This window comes from Sinocyclocheilus anshuiensis, unplaced genomic scaffold (genome assembly GCF_001515605.1).
Source record: "Sinocyclocheilus anshuiensis isolate Anshui unplaced genomic scaffold, SAMN03320099.WGS_v1.1 scaffold269, whole genome shotgun sequence".
NCBI lineage: Eukaryota > Metazoa > Chordata > Actinopteri > Cypriniformes > Cyprinidae > Sinocyclocheilus > Sinocyclocheilus anshuiensis.
In genome coordinates this window covers 820783-837893 of record NW_015536474.1, presented here as the reverse complement: position 1 = coordinate 837893, position 17111 = coordinate 820783, and the positions used below count along the sequence as shown (strand labels likewise).

Here is a 17111-nt window from a genome sequence, read left to right as displayed (position 1 = left end):
AGAGAGAGAGAGAGAGAGAGAGAGAGAGAGAGAGAGCAAGCGAGCCAACCAGCCATGTGCGTGTCAGACCTAATTCCCAGTGTGTGATCAGTGCTGGAGGCACATGCGGCCACTTCCCAGAAGGATGACGCAGAAACCGACAGCAAACAAAGACGTGCTGCGCCCAGATCGTATCAGTATTGGTGATCTGCAGAGGTGTGTTAGCACAAACTGTGTTTTAGTGCAAGTGCACAGTCAGAACGTATAAAATGGGTCCGATGTGTCATTCAGAGCACAACACAAACAGATCCATTATTCTACGTGTGCGTTGGGGAGACAGCTGAAACCTCTCGAGATCCCCCAGGGTTTTGTCAGTGGCCCGCTTACGTTTTCTTTCCGCAGCTGCGGTTCTGAGTGGTGACCGCCATCTATTCGGTACTGAAGCATTTCACCGTGAACAGCAGTCAGGCCAATGTTGGAATTACAAGTTTGTGACCTAGTATAAAACGTGCACATCTTTGTTGAATACAAATACAAGTTTTAATTGGCATATAATCAAAAATGTAGCAGCTCATTAATACGTCATGTTATCAAAGCCAGTGTTAAAGTGCAATTACATTTGCAATTGTTTGGCCAAATTTCCCAAAATCCAGTCATATTTATAGAGATCTATGCAATTAAGAGTTTTGCACGACTTTTGCCACGCAAATTCGCCACATTGACCAAAAGACAGCTGCTTGTTTTGAAAATTGACTTCTGTGTGAACGGTACGTCGCAACACTATTAACAAATTTTTGCAAAAAAATTTTTGCAAAATTTGGCTAATGTACCTGGGGTGCTTTGTTATTAAATATTTAGCAAGAGAATACATTAATCACCCATTAAAATCTTTCTTGTGTTGACATACTTCCTACTTAAACAGGAAGTAGCATATCACTGGGCTCGTTAGTTTACATCATAGCCATGAATCATGATTTGCTAAACTGCAAAAACAATTCTTAATGATTAGCTATTTTGTCTTATTTTCCAGCTATAGCATCTAAAAATTATTGATAAATCTAGTTTTCTATTAAAAAAACATATCCAAAAATCCTTAAAACAAGATAAATTTACTTCAGAAACAACACTGCATAAGACTTGTTTTCATAGATTGTCTCTTTAATACAAGTAATATAATTGTCTTTTTAATATGTTTAAGTATAAACAAGATGAAAACAAGTGTAAAAATCTGCCAGTGCAGCAAGACAAAATACACTCACATTAAACAGACAATCTCTGAAAACAAGTCTTTATAACTCATGCAGTGTCACTTCAAATAAATGTATCTTGTTTTTGGATATTTTTAATGAAAAAAAATAATGCTTAAAAGAATATGTATGTGTATGTGCTGTACATGTGGAAGAATTGACAATAAAGCAGACTTGACTTGACTTGAATATTTTTGCATAGTATTTCAATGTGGGTGGATGTTCTTATTCTCGTACTGAACAAAAAGTCCAAGATGATCAATAATTTTGGTCAGTTTTCCTGAAACACAAAGACTGAATCTGCTCGCAAAATTTAAACCCTAGCATATAGATTAACCTCAAAGCTAACAGACATAAACAAAGACACAAAACTAGTTTTGCCATCAACAACACAGCCGCCCATAGATCCTCTTTAGCAATAGAAAATTAGCAATTTCTGAGTCTGGGAATGTGTGAGCTTCGACGAGACATGAACGCAGCATAAAATGAAACAAAAACAAGGACCCAATGCTTGAGAGAAAAACAGCCCTTTGCCTTTCATAACCGCTTGCAGCAAAGTTAATTATGTGAGCATTTCAGCTGTTTCTTCTCCACAGATGCAGGGCGCTGTGACACAATGCCCATTTAAAACTTTAACCTTGTCAGAGACAAACATGCCAAAACCTTAGCAATGCAAACGCCACCCACGCCTGCTGGCAGCCGAGAGTGTGTGTGTGTGTGTGTGTGTGTGTGTGTGTGTGTGTGTGTGTGTGGACAAACAGTGCCGACACAGCTGTGCTCCACTCAATAACTTTTTAAAAGTGTGTCAAAGTCACAGCAGACTTACTGCAAAGGCCTGCCATGCCAGTGCGGCCGCCCGTCGCAAAACCGCAGACCGATTTTCCTTAACCTTAAACATATTACTCGTGTTTCTGAGAGAAAACGCTTACTGGGGAGTTCTTAAAGACTTCTGGCCTGGTGTTAAATGACTCCTTATCCAGAAAAACTCGTTTAGAGGATATGAGCCACTCCAAACCACGTTTGAACAGTTACTGACTCACTAGCTGGTTTTATGGGGGTGCTGTGAACTCTTACGAGGCACAAAAGCAGGCTTGTAGTGGAGTCAAACACAAAGAATGACTTGTTCGCTTATCTTACGGCACGTCTCGAACAATTCATTCACTTAACGTCAACTTAAAGCACCGATGGCTTCACCTTTCATCCCAAACACAAAGACTAATCGTTCAGGTTAGGCAAGAGGCTACAAACTAAACAAAGGCTCACGGTGTCTTTTACAAGCAATTTTGCACAATTCCATCTTGTAGGAGTAAGTCAGATTACATGCTGGTGAACTGACGTCAAAAATAAATGCGTTTCCAAACGCTCCCAAGCTTTTGTTTTCTTTCTCCGGGTGTAATTTACAGACTGCTAACCCTTTTGGTTTGGCACCGGCGATTTGTCATGCTGCACACCATTTCTGAATCCTATTCCATTTTGTAGCTTTTCTCGCAGCTCACGGATGGAATTACAAATCATTATTACAGTTCACCACTAGCCTCTTTCCCCCCCGTTTTCAAGGCATTGTCAATACCCACGCTAAATTAATGGATGCCGCCCAATTCTCACAGTTCTAAATATGTCATTTATGGCATATTCTGCCGTCGGAAGGCGCTCCACGGAGGAAGTCGGGCCCATCCATTCGTCTTGCTTATGCACCCATAAATCTCGGACGGTTTTGGGCTCTGCCAGTGAACTGACACACACTCCTGCCTCCCGCGCTCCAGTAAATAAAAATGATAAAGGCCTGTCAATAGTTTGCATACTCCGGCTCGGCAAGCAAATCGAGCCGCCGCAGTGCCGCAGCGTTTCCATTTCCCCCATCTGGCAGCCTCATTTCAAAACCTGATGGGAAAACATGCCACCGCACACACACGAAAACAATAAAACAACATCATCTGCCAGAGAATGTGTACCCTTAAAAACAGCCTTGAAGTAGATACTGAGCCCTAAACACTAAAAAGTTAACATGAATCATCTCTCACCACTCATTTTAGTTCAGCAATCCAACAAGTCAGTGAGTAAAACAAAGCATTTAGTGACAAAAAAAATATATGATTTTATTTGCAGGAATTTATTGGATAGTGAAGAATACGCACAACAGCCAGTGTTCTTATTATTGTTAACTAAAACTGGTTTTCAGTCATTTGCTAAATTAAAAAATATATATAAATATTAAATAAAAAACGTACACTTGAACAAAAATTAGAAACAACAACAAACTAAAACTAAAAATTAGGTACACAGAAATATACAAAACATTCATAAAAATGACAGAATTCAATTTTTAATCATTAAAATCATGTCATTATGGTCGTATTTAATCAGATATTTTAATATTAAAATATCTGATTAAATATACAAAAATAACGCATAAAAAAACATTAATAAAAATGACAAACGCAAAATTAAAACAAACTAAAATTAAAAAGATGCCACTTCTATGATCATATTTATTCAGATATTAAAATCAAGCCATTTTTATTATCATATTCAATAAGATATTTTATTATTATACCCCTAAAAGCTGCCTCAAGTCAACATGAAATGTCGCTCACAAATCATTTTACTCCAGTATTCACAGGTTAGTGAGTAAAACAACATTTAGTGATAAAAAACATGATTTTATCCATCAAGAATTAAATGGATAATGAAAAATGTTCAGTCAGTGTTATTTATGTTAACTGAAATTAAAACGATTAAAAATGGCAAAAATGAAATATAATTATTAGCCTAGATGAGAAACATAAATTAGAAACTTTACCTTGGCAACAAACTGAAATAAATCACATTTAAGTACTAAAATAACAAACTAAAACTCAAATAAGCTACAAAGAAATATAAAAAACACATTGATAAAAAAAAAAATCAAAAACAAAAGCACTTCAAATTAAAACAAACTAAAAGTTACAACAAGATTAATGAAAACTACAAAAGTACACGAATAATTCTAAAATAACACTGGCAACAGGGGAGGGAATGAAAAAGGATGAGTGATTGTTGACGCAGCTAATAAGAAAACTAAGGAAAGATTACAATAACAAGCGCATTTTTGTGAATAACTGATGAATCATTCACAAAACCAGAAACGTGCATTAAGGAAGTAAACAGGCCCAAATGTGATTCACGTTCAATCCGCTGCGCTGCGATACATTTCAACCTGTTTGACTTCAGGATCTTCTGGTTCTCATTTCTCCGCGGGGCGGCTGAAGGGTGAGACCGAGATGGGCGAGGCATTGGATCAACAACAGCGATTCACACGGGGCACGAAGGGCCTGTGCGAGCATGTGCGACCCCTGAAGGAGCTTGTGTTTGTTTTGTTTACCTAAAGACGGGCCATCTGAACGGGAAGGTTAAACTCTCGGCGTCCTGTTCTTCATAGCTCATTAGAGCTGGCGAGCAGACGGAAGGCAGAGGCGGAGGAAGAGGTGAGTGTGTGTAAGTCTATCCAGCACATGGGTCCCAGAAGGGGGAGCTGCAGCAGGAAATGGTGGATAAGTGGTGACCCGAGTTTGCTTTTGAAACTGATCATCAGGAGCACAGCTGCTAGCTCTGCTCCGTGGTCAGGTTGACCACGCTTAGACAAAAGAGAAAAGGGAAATAACAGCCCGCTATATCACCATCAAACGCGCCGTGCCGGGCTCCTCCTCTACATGCTCACAGCTGGGCTCTTTAAAGAGAGAGTTCGCCTACAAATTAAAATCACGTGATTATTTACTCACCCCTCAGACCTGTGTTCTTGTCCTTCCTTTGAGAAACACTAAAGGAGATATTGAGCAGAATGTTAAAGCTGCTCTTTTCCATACAAGGAAATTAGTACTGCCAGGCACCAAAAAGCAGGCAAGAAAATCCAGAAAGAATAGTTTTAGTTCTTCAAATAATTAAATCCTATTCAATGACGACGAGGATTGACCCACTCGAGTTGAAACCGGTAAACTAAAGCACTTTACTAGCAGGTTAATTAACTTGCCCAAATGCATTTTACACATAGAATTAATCCAGTATTTGAATAGTAAATCTTAACTAAGTTGTGAAGACGTTCTCTGCAACAACACTTGAAAACAGACAATGAATGAACTAAAACAAAGAATCTACATTTGTTATTTTTGTCCACATAACAACTGAGATCAAATTGACTAAAACGAATGAATACGAGATGATGAAAATTATTACATGTACACTGACATTCAAAAGTCTGTTGTCTGTAAGATTTTGTGTTTTGGAAATAAGTCTCTTTTTATGCTCGCCAAGGCTGCAGTTATTTGATCAAAAACAGTCAAAACAGCGATATTATTACAATTTAAAATTATTTGAATATATTTTAAAATGTCATTTATTCCTGTGATGCAAAGCTGAATTTTCAGCATCATTCCTCCAGTCTTCAGTGTCACATGATCCTTAAGAAATCATTCTAATATGCTGATTTGCTGCTCAAGAAATATTTATTATTATTATCAATGTTGAAAACAGCTAATATTTGGTGGAAACTGTGGATTTTTTAAAATTCTTTGACAAACAGAAAGTTCAAAAGAACAGCGTTTATCTGAAATAGCAATCTTTATAGACATTATAAATGTCTTTACTGTCACTTTTGATCAATTTAATGCATCCTCGCTGAATAAAATAATACATTTCTTTAAAAAATTAAATCTTACTGACCCCAAACACTTAAATGGCAGCATAAAGGATATTTTCATCCAAATGAGTAGAAAATAACTATGACTCATTCAACTATGAATCTGCTCAAACATCAAGTATAAATACAAGCATGTGCTTCAGAAAAAAAATTATCACATATCTTCAGATAGTCATACGAGCTACTTTTATGGTGCTTGATGAGTAAATGATGACAAAGCTTGATAACATTACATGATGGAGCAGAGCGACTGTTTTCGCAACGCTGAATATTTTTACGTCTCTCTATGGACTCTACATGTCAAAGCCTGCAGCACTTTACCGATCTAGAGGCCTCCAAACAGTCTCTGAGCAACCTAAAACACGCAAAATGGTGGCTTTATCATTCTAAAAGCAGCACAAGCACTCGAAACGCTCTTCAAAGACACACAAAGCCATTAGCGGCAAGCAGCGCACCAATCTAAAGCTCCTTATGAGCAATACTTAGCTATTAATGTGAGCTTAAAGGTCTCATTCATCACCGCGCCGTTTCCAGGTCCCAGCTGCGGCCTAGATAATGAAGACCCTCGTCGAAAAAGAAGAGGGTTCGGGACAAACAACCCGCTCGCCGTCCCTCGTATAAGTCAACATATGGAGTGCGGGAGGTCGCGAGATCCGACGGCCCGTTCCCTTGTGCGACTCAAGCGGTTTGTGCGTCAGTGCGCTTCGGGGTTTCCGTCCGAATCCAGATCCGCTGCCAGTGTCTCGCTGTAGCCTGGATTAGGGACAGGACAGGCAATCTGGCTTTTGAGGCAATTCCCTGCATTCGGGAATACTGGGCCCCGACGTTTGAGCCTTTTTATAGGGCCCGGTGCCGTATTGACCTGCGGTGAGCCCTGATGTCTGCTGCAAACGCAGGCCAGGAGAATGGGGCCGGCCGTAGAGGCATGTAACGGAAAACAAACAGAGCAGAGTGAGTCCTCGGTATCCCTGCCCCCACAAACTCGACTCCTCGCCCCCCTCTTCCTCACCCTCGGTGAAGGTTAATGGTGCTGGAGGAATACAAATCAGCGCAAGATGGATGAAGAGGTGCTGGAAAACTCTCCCGCAGGTCTGGAGTCTAGAGATTAACTAAATATTAACTAACAAAAAAACCCATACAGCTGCGGCCCTAAAAGCAATTAAAGACGCTCGCGCCTCCATCAAACGCCTCCCTATGAAACAAACCAGAGAATGAGCTAATAATATTTAGACTTCCCATGCCCCTTGCCCAAGTGCATGTTGAAGGTTAGTACAGAAAGGCATTTCTGTGCTGTGTTCAGAATAGCATGCTACTCTTACCGTTTCTGCAGGATATGACTTATGTTCATCAAGGCTGCATTTATTTGATCAAAAATACAGCAAAAGCAGTAATATTCTGAAATATTATTACAATTTAAAATAACCGTTTTCTATTTAATTATATTTTTAAAATATAATGTATTCCTGTGATGCAAAACTGAATTTACTCCAGTCTTCAGTGTCACATGATCCTTCAGAAATCATTCTTATATGCTGATTTGATATTTAAGAAACATTTCCGATCATCTAAGACGAAAACTGTTAAGAAGAATAAAATAAAATAATTTATTTTTAAAGTAAGAATAAAAAATTAATTAATTAACACGCAAGGACGCATTAAAGTGATGAAAAATGGCATTGAAGACATTTATCATTTTTTAACTTTTTTTTAAACAAAGAATCCTGAAAAAAATGCACAAAAATATTAAGCAGCAAAAACTGAGCATAAGAGAATTCTTTCAAAAACAATTTAAAAAATCTATTATTTACCGATGAGGTGTATAATAAACAACAATTTGATTAGTCTGAAAAAAGACATTTTTAAACAAACGTGAAAGAAAAATGCTAAATAATATTTTTCAAGCGAAGAATCAGATGCTGAATTACAATATGGTTAATGTTAGTTAATGCAACAGCTAACATGAAATCAAATGAATAGCATTTATGAAGATAGGTCAATGTTAATGTTTATATTTTTTAGATTATTTCAAGCTGTGTAAATGAAATGTATTATGAACAATCATGAATAAACAATGTAAAAATACCACAAATATTAATACAATAATTGAAAATTAAAACTACTGCTTTTTAGATCATGACACCCAATTCAACTATTTAGTTCCATATGTTAATAAGTAAAACAAATGTTTGTTCATTGTCAGTTCATGATATCCAATGCATTAACATACTAAACCGTATTGTGTTGCCAAGTGCCAACTAAACACGTGACAAGTGTGTGTTATACTGCTATCAGAAATGTTTTTATTGCATAATGCATCTACAGCATTCAGCAAGCACTAGGTTTTCCATTTTGCACGAAGTCAATGTAGAAAACAGAGATTTGCCACGTTCAAGACAAAAACCTGAAAAATACTCAATGATATGAATCATAACAAAATTTCATCCTATTTACTATAAATCTCAATTGCTATACTAAGCCAAAAAAATCGGAAAGTCCAAAATACTTTCTCTCAGTCTCAGGCCACTAGCTTAGTTAGAGATTCAAAGCCTCTCAAAGGCAACTAAAGGATAACCTTTTGAAATCGCTGACCGCGGCCTCGGGTTCATGTGCTTGAACGCTCTACTTCAGCTCAATACGGCTCCAGAATCACTGCCACATTAATAAAAATTGATTCTGTACAAATAGCATTGAATTCCATTTGCATTTAAAGCAATGCTGATAAACACCCGATTAATGCACAGAAAAACACGTCAACAGCTTCTTTCAATACACTAAACGCATCACTTATGCCATGCATTTGAATGATCAGCCATTATCTTTAGCTGAACGTATTGATTCAGACAATGAAGAGAAACAATGACAGGTGAATGAGGGCCTGAGCACAATCCAAAAAAATCCCATGCCGTCTACAAACACCTATAGCTTCACAGAAACACTGGAGAATTCCATAAGGAGCAGAACGCACTCTAACCCCTCAGATTACTAATAATAACCGAGTCAGATACAAAAGGTATTCTCTGGGCAGTCAAACTTAATATGACAACACCATATGCACACATGGAGCGCATATGCATTTGAAACTGAAGAGCGTGACAATAGGTTAATGTTCATTTTTTTCCATTTACAATTTTCGTATTATTTCCAGCTGTATAAATTAACATTAAAGTATAGCAAACAAACAAGTAACAATGCAAACCAACATAAACATTAAAAATTTTAAATGTTTTAATGTAACATTTTAATGTCAATTCAAATTCTTCATTGTTAGTTCATGATACCAAATGCATTAACAAATGTTAACATATAGAACTAACATAAATAAAATATTGTTCATTGCTGATGCATGTATCATATGTATATTGCAATATATTACAATAGCATTTATTAATAAAGAATTTTCTCATTTACATTTTTTGTAATATTTCTATATCTTTCTAACTATATAAATTAACTTTAATGCATTATTAACCAAAATGAATTAACAATGCAAAATACCACAAATATACATAAACATTACAAAATTAAAAAAATGTAATGTTCAACCCAATCCATTAAATAATGTTAACATATTGAACTAACTAAATTCTAAATTAACAAATGAAAAAATCGTTCAGTTTATCACGTATCTTAAACTGAAGAATGAAGATGGTGACACTTTTTATTTATTACAATTTTTCTATTTACAATTTTTATATCATTTCATGCTGTTTTAATTAATATTAAGACACTACATGAATTAATGCAAAATAAACAAAAAAATTAAAGCAATTCAATTATTTTACATTTTGAATTTCATTTTAAATTATTTATTAATAGTTCTTCATTGTTGACTGCATATGCATTTTAAACAGAACAACAAAGGCAAAGGCATGCAGAGGAATAAAGCGGTTTGTTCAACCCATAAATAGTAAGGATGAATGCATGCTATGCATTACTACACTATGACACTGAAAAACTATTGATTTCAAAAATAGAACTTGATTTCAAATAGCATTGAAAATACAGAGAAAAAAAATGCAAACGTTTGCAATGTTGCAATGCAAATCTTTTTCTTTCCGAAACCCATTTCAAAAACATCAGTTGGAACCATGTTTGGCTGTTGGTGAGATCTAAGATAGCCATGTTATTCATTTAAAGAGGGCCCAGGGCCTTGTGACCAAACTCCACCCGTCCAGGGCACTGGATGCTGGGAAGCAGAGCACATTCCAGTCAATCATGGTCTGAGACGCATACGCAAGTGGCTACTGAGTAACATCTTACTTTACGCTGCAAAATAATACAGGGAGGAACAGGAAGGGTGGCTATTAAATAATGATATAAGGGCAGTCTGTCGTTGCTGTGTGATCCTGCGGAGAGGTCAAACTCCTTGATCCTCTCCAGATACTTGACCGTGATGCCGCTCTCAAACTGAAGTGCGTGCAGATATTACCATACCGAGAAACACTACGATCCTCCAGAACAAGGTCAAACGCTACAGAAAATGACTGCCGACTGCTTACTGGATGCACTTCATTTCTCTCTCAAAGGAGTTTGAGACGCACGAGTTTCAGTGTTTTACTATGGCTGCAAACCCTCTTTACTAGGGTAAAATATCTACAACCTCAAGTAGCAGTCAAAGCAATGTGATCAAAGATTAATAGTTAAATCTGCACATATTAATCATCAAAATGAACAACTTGCAGTCACAGGTCTACATTTATTCACATTTCATAACAATCTGAATGCAGATTTCACAACAAAAATTAGAGTCTGCTTCACCTTATAAAACATTGTTTTAAAACAAAACAAAGCACTGTAGATTCAGAAACCATTTCTGATTCTTATTATGACATCACAGAAATCAAATCAGAAGCTCGTTGATATTGACCATAAATGTTTTCATTGTGAATTGTAATTTGAACATTTTGTCGCCTATTAAAATAAAACAAAGCACCTCAAATTCATAAAAATTTTTAAAAAATCATAGAAATCAAATATCCATATAATCCATATTTGATCCATATAATAAAAAGAATCGCAGAAATCAAATCACAAGGTCATTGATATTGATCATAATTGTTTTCTTTTCGAATTAGAATTTTAACATTTTGAAATCCAATAAAGCACTGCAAACTCATAAAACACCTCAAATCAGAAGCTCACTGATATTGTTTTCACTGCTGATTTGAACTTTTTCAAGCTTGCCAGAAAACTTTCACCAGTTTACGAGGCAAAACTATCTCTCCCATCATTCTCTGCGACAGCATGAGAACACTAAAACACAAAGCATGGATTACACACCTAATGCATCTTTTTTTTTGTACTATAAAAGCTTCCCATCTTCATTGGGAAGTGAAAAGACAAGTCCACTTTATTCTGACCAACATCACTTAAATGCATATCACATCATTGCGCATTACAACTCACAAGAACAAACTTCTCCAGAGAATGGATGAGCACAGGAGCTCGGTCAATGCCAGAATCCTCTATCTTTGCTTTGTTGAACACAAAGAATCAAGTCTGTCATGCATGTAAACATTCGAGTTCAACCTGGCATCCAAACTATGAAGACTAGCTTTCATCTGACCACTGCAGGTTTCTAGTTTTGCTGAAACCGAGTGCTTTGGGTCACAGTTTGGAATGTAACATTCAGGCTAAACTTCACAATGAAGTCAAAATGCAGTTCGTTATGATGTGATATTTCGCAACGTAGCTCTCCAAATCTCCAGAACAGACTGAATTCCACAAGAATGAATCGCTGGGTTTTTATATGAGTGGTAATGCTGGTAATAAAGCTCTGGTAGACTTTTAACTGAAGCATGTGACGCGTGAAGAAACTACAGTCTAATATTATAGCAGACCCTGCAGCAGAGAGCAGAGCTTACGCCCTCCACCACAAACTACATCAAAGAGCATTGTGGGTGGAGCGCTAACTTTCAATACATGGTGCAAATCTGTAGGCTTACTGTCAATCTGACTTCTCAAAGCTGCTGCGGAAAATGTAACATTTACAGCAAGACCATACGATCTGATTTAATGCAGAGCTAAAATTATATTTTTGAAAAACCTCACATAACATAAATCAATACGCAGCATTTCTGACACATTATCTGCATTTGTAAAGGAATATTAGCTTACTAGTTATGAAATACTATTTTTAAAACGTGATGTGAAACAGAACTTTTTATTTATAATATACTTTTTCAAATTCTAGTATGCATTTCAAATAGTTAAACATCTACATAAACTGTGATTTTGCATTTCTGAGCAAAAAAGGAGACTTTTTTATCTTTATTGTCAGTCTCATTAAAGAAAGAGATGTTAAAAATTATAACTGATATTACTTCAGGTTCAGCTGAATATCAAGTCGACCACATTGCATTGTAAGATACAGTAGGGAATTTTATGCATGTTAGCTAATTATCTATGAAATACTGCTTTCTATTTTTTCTAAATAGTATGTGAAACAGAATGCATTATTTAATGAACTTTTCACATTGTAGTATGTACTACAAACAGTAAATCTTCTAAGAAATAAACTGTTATTTTGCATTTTAAAACCAATTTTTTTTGCAGTCTTATTAAATAAGTAAAGAAAGAGATGCTAAAAATCACGACTGTTATTACTTCAGGTTCAGTGGAATATCAAGTCGACCACATTGCATTGTGACTATTGTATGCATACAAAAAATGTGTATATTTACATTTTTAAAAAAGTTAGCTATATCCTGCGGGAATGGTAGTATTATAGCATGCCAAGTCCATTACCCATCAATCAATTTATATGTCAACACTCAATTTCTTCTAAACTGTAAAAAAAATAAATATATATATATAAATATATATATATATATACTGTATTTTTTTTAGATGTTGTAAATAAAGACTAGTCAAGTATGTTTTACAAGAAAAAATATTTGTCTTTAAATTTTATGTTTAATTCCATGCTACTTGCTGTTTCTTGGTAATTATTTGTGAATTTTACTAACAGTTTCTGAGTGAAAATGAGAAAAATAAAGGGGGAAATCTTGGTCTCTTCCTCCAAAACATCTCAAATGTGTGTTAGGAAGGCAGAAAAAGCATCAGCAGTTTTACAGACACGTCACACATCTTATAAAGCAATTACACAGGCACACTGACCTCAAATCTACCAAACCAGAAGCTCTGACGCCTTTATACACTCAGCAACGCTCTCTTCCACATGGCATTTCTGACAGGCCCCAAAAGCAAAAGCCTCATGCAAGATTTAAGTTGTACATCTTAAATTTTGCACTTCTGTGTATGAATGGCAGAAATGTTAACGCGGGCATAAGGCTTTTCTTTCCACTGGCTCAGTGAGTTGGAACACACATTACAGCATGTGCAGCACTCTAGTTTTCATTCTTTACACACACACACCCTTTCTGGGTTAATAAGCCTGATGGAAATGTGCGTCTCCTCTGATGCGAGATCAATAAACAAATCAGTTTATTCTGTCCCATTATATCATTACGCCCCTATGACACTGTCTTCTTAATCTGATCAATACACTTCTAAGACTCACATGGTTCTGCCATTAACATCTACAATGCTAGAATTTCAAAAAACCTCCAGTATTTCCGAGAACACACCGCAAAATGTCCTGACTCGAGCTATAATAATGGAAAATGACATCACTGGGTCGCTTTGAGATTTAACTGTCAAGTTATTACACCAACTGAAAGTACTGACATATACCATGTAGACCTGTGATCTTTGCAGCAGTGCGCCTCGGTATTGTTATTACACATCAAACAGCACACCACCGACACGCATCACATGCTATTTGCGGTTAATTCCGATTGATCTTTAACAGCTGAGCATATTGGCAAACATATCGCAAGCAAAAGGCAGATTATAAGCTAATAGGATCACCGATCGGCAGCCTAATAAAGTCATAACAGATGGAAACGCAACACAAGGCTGGAAAGAAGGGGGTTGAACTTGAACCCGGTGACCTTTCGGGCTCGGGGTGATCAATACGACGCAAGTCGCAGCAACAGACGCATAAGCACTGGCAATAAATACATAACTTCTACTGGGTTTGCAATTGCAACCCAGAGCTATATTGCCTGCGTTTCCACAGCAATACTCCCGCAGTGTGCTTCAGCCAAATTGTTCATGAAAACACACACACACACTTTCCACCCAGATCAGTGCTGCATGTACCATCTACACATCCTGTAACGCGATAAACATTCCCTGCATGCACTAAAAGAGGAGGGCTGCTCGGATGCCCTTGGTATGTAAATATAGAGTATCGTGGCCAACTGCCAGCCGAGGAACGCCATGGCCATATTTATGAGAAATATATCGCTTTATTGCATCCCCTCCCCCTGCGTATGACAGAAAGAAAAACAAATTCCTGTCCTGAATTCAGTCTCGGCTCGTCACGGTGAGCTCTACCTATCAGGGCTAATCCGGGTCTGCTGGAAGCAACCCCCCGGCCCTGCCTGCGTCGCAAGATTGCATCTTTTATTTATCGCCGCTTGGCTTTATTTTTGCAGAGCATTCCATACTGGGATGCAATCAGCCAAGAAACCCTCCCCGTGCGCGCAGGCTTGTCATTTCCCATTGCCGGAGCTCGGAATGAGGCGCACACAAAGGGGAAAAAGCGGAATCAAAAGCAGAGAGCTCCACGTAGCCTGTTGGAAAAAGGGCAAGAGCCCTTGATCTTCCAAGACAGCCAGTCCGCTCAAGAGGCTCCGGGCAGGGAAGACACACATAGGCCAGTGTGTGCGTTTCTCTGAGAGCACAAACCCATTTTGGCTGAAGGGTGAGGGCATAGAGTCCAGCTGAGGCACCTCTTCTCTTGCGGGCTACGGACGTGGAGGAGGGGGGGAATGGTCATGCAGAAAATTATGTCCGCTGATTGCATTACAATTCGAATTAAGCAAAGGCACTAATGTGATTAAAATCTTGAATTGTTTCCAAAGGGCGGAGGGCTGCGGAATCAATTGCGGGCACTTTAAAAACAAAGGTGGATAAAGTTGTGAAACGACAAAGCGAGTGAACCACTACATGCCCGAGCTGAATATCGTGTTCGCAGCTACTTTGACAAGTTTGAGGCGCACGCTGACGTCATGAGGGTCAGCCGGAACGTATGCATATTATTAGGGGACATTTAAAAAGAAATCGAGGCGCTGCGTCTTTAAATCGCCATTCCTCCCACCCCTTTCCCAAATATTTTCCATTTAACAAGCAGTGAAAGAAAATAAAAAGCCGCTTTTGTTTCCCTTCCTTTTGGAGGGTGACGGAAAGCTGAAAAGACACAAACGAACATGAAAATGGGAACAAAGTGCCAATTTCAATAGGGATGCCTGACGGCTATTTGATATGCGCACCCACTAAATACAAAAACAGCGGTGTTTCGCTGCTAAAAACAAGAGTCAGGGTCTTAATTGCAACAACAACAAATATTCGCGTCTATTCCTGCTATTTTAGTTGACATGACAGCTCTACATCCAGCAGTTGGTGGACTTACTACGCCAATAACCCCCCACCCCCCCTCAAGCTTTCACTTCAGAAAAATAAACAGACCTGACAAGCTTCGGAAGATGTGACATTTCAATCGCTTTACGAAAAAACACACGATTAATATGTCGCTACACCGACTAAAGTCGAACTACAAAACAAGTCCGAGGTGAAAGAATAACGAAAAAGTGAAGAAAATGTGCTTTAAACGCTGAATGGATCGAGCGACAGACGTCGAGCTCCACTTCCGCGCTGTTTATCTCGCGCAGATACAAAAGCGCTACAATGTATTCAGAACGTTTCCCAGAACGCTCGGAATGTATCGATAAACCGGAGCGCTCGGTGTCTAAAACGACATCACCGGCACCCTGTCGAAAGATTTAAACCCGTTGTATTCCTCCCTTTGTTCGCCGTAAATTCAATAGTCCCTTTCATTCGACTCGTGTTCCTCATTTAAACGACATTCGAACGTTTTCTCTCGACTGTGTCTGCGCGATGGTGACTGGAATCGGTAGATTTAAACGTTTTCCAAGCCGCGGGTTTACATCCACACTCACCGACTTGCAATACGTTGTCCACACAGCCGCTCTCCAGCAATGCGATGCCGCGTCGGAACGGTAACCGCGTCTCGTCTACGTTCTCCCCGCTAGACGCACTCTCCTCTCCGCCCGTGTTGAACGAGGAATACATGCAGATCTCCCGTTCGCTCCTCGGGAAAGACCAGTACACGATCCGCCGCTGTACGGGCTCCGGGATGCGCTCGAAACGCTCCTCCACCCGTTGGAACGGCCACTTCTCCGCTACTTTCCGCGCTGCAATGTCCAGGAGCGATTCGGGGCTCTGGGTTTTGCTGGATCCCCCTTGGCCAGAACCCGAACCGCCGCATATTGTTCCACCGGCTCGCTGCCCCTGCCTACATGTCGTACTATACCCGGGTCGGCAGCAGAGCCGTTTAGCTGGGGGCTGCTGAACGCGCTCCGCCATGATCGCACTGCTTTAACGGCAAGGGCGGAAGTCGCCGTACTATATAAACGGGATAAGGAAAGGAAAAGGTTGCGACGCGCATCGATTGTTCGCCGTGTAAGGACAGCCTGGACTTATTTGGTCAAAAGGGCGGGGCTTCGGAGCCTTTGTGTAGCCAAAATAAGCAAGGGGCGTGGCCTGAGCGTCTGCAGCCGTGCTAAAAAAGGCATGGGAGGCGGAACTCTCGCACGTCGGCGAATCCTTGCGAGAGTCATAATAAAAGTGTCAGTTCACAACAGGAAGAGGCATGCGAGCTTGGAAACGCCGTCCACACACGAATGAAAGAAATACAGAAATCGTAGGTATTAGAGGACATTCAAAAAGCAGGCATGTAAATAGGAGAATGGGTGGAGTCTTGAACCTGCGTCCCACAAAAGCTGTCAAAATATACAAACCTACATAGCCTATTACCCTCACAGACCCAATTATATATACTACGTGTAAAAATAGTGCACAGTGTGCATGGTTAAAGCATGGTTCAACAGTATGCATTATAAAGATAACATGATGATTATTAGTAGCTTTTGTTAGTCAAAAATGATCTATCTCTCTCTCTCTCTCTCTCTCTCTATATATATATAATATATATCTAGATATCATTTTGAGAAATATACTTGTGTATATATGTGTAAATATATATATATATATATATATATAGGCATATACAGTATATATAATATATATGTATGATTTTATACACATACTTTTTGAGAAATAAA

General features: G+C 38.5%; 1 protein-coding gene across 1 annotated transcript in view; it reads right to left on the bottom strand.

The window, feature by feature from the left end:
* Positions 1-16433, bottom strand: part of LOC107654486 (zinc finger SWIM domain-containing protein 6-like) — a 95238-nt gene extending 78805 nt beyond the window's left edge. Inside the window, 1 exon segment of the mRNA XM_016441604.1 lies at positions 15927-16433. Within this exon segment, the coding sequence (XP_016297090.1) occupies positions 15927-16353 (427 nt within the window). The 5' untranslated portion in view covers positions 16354-16433.
* Between the last annotated feature and the right edge of the window lie 678 nt (positions 16434-17111).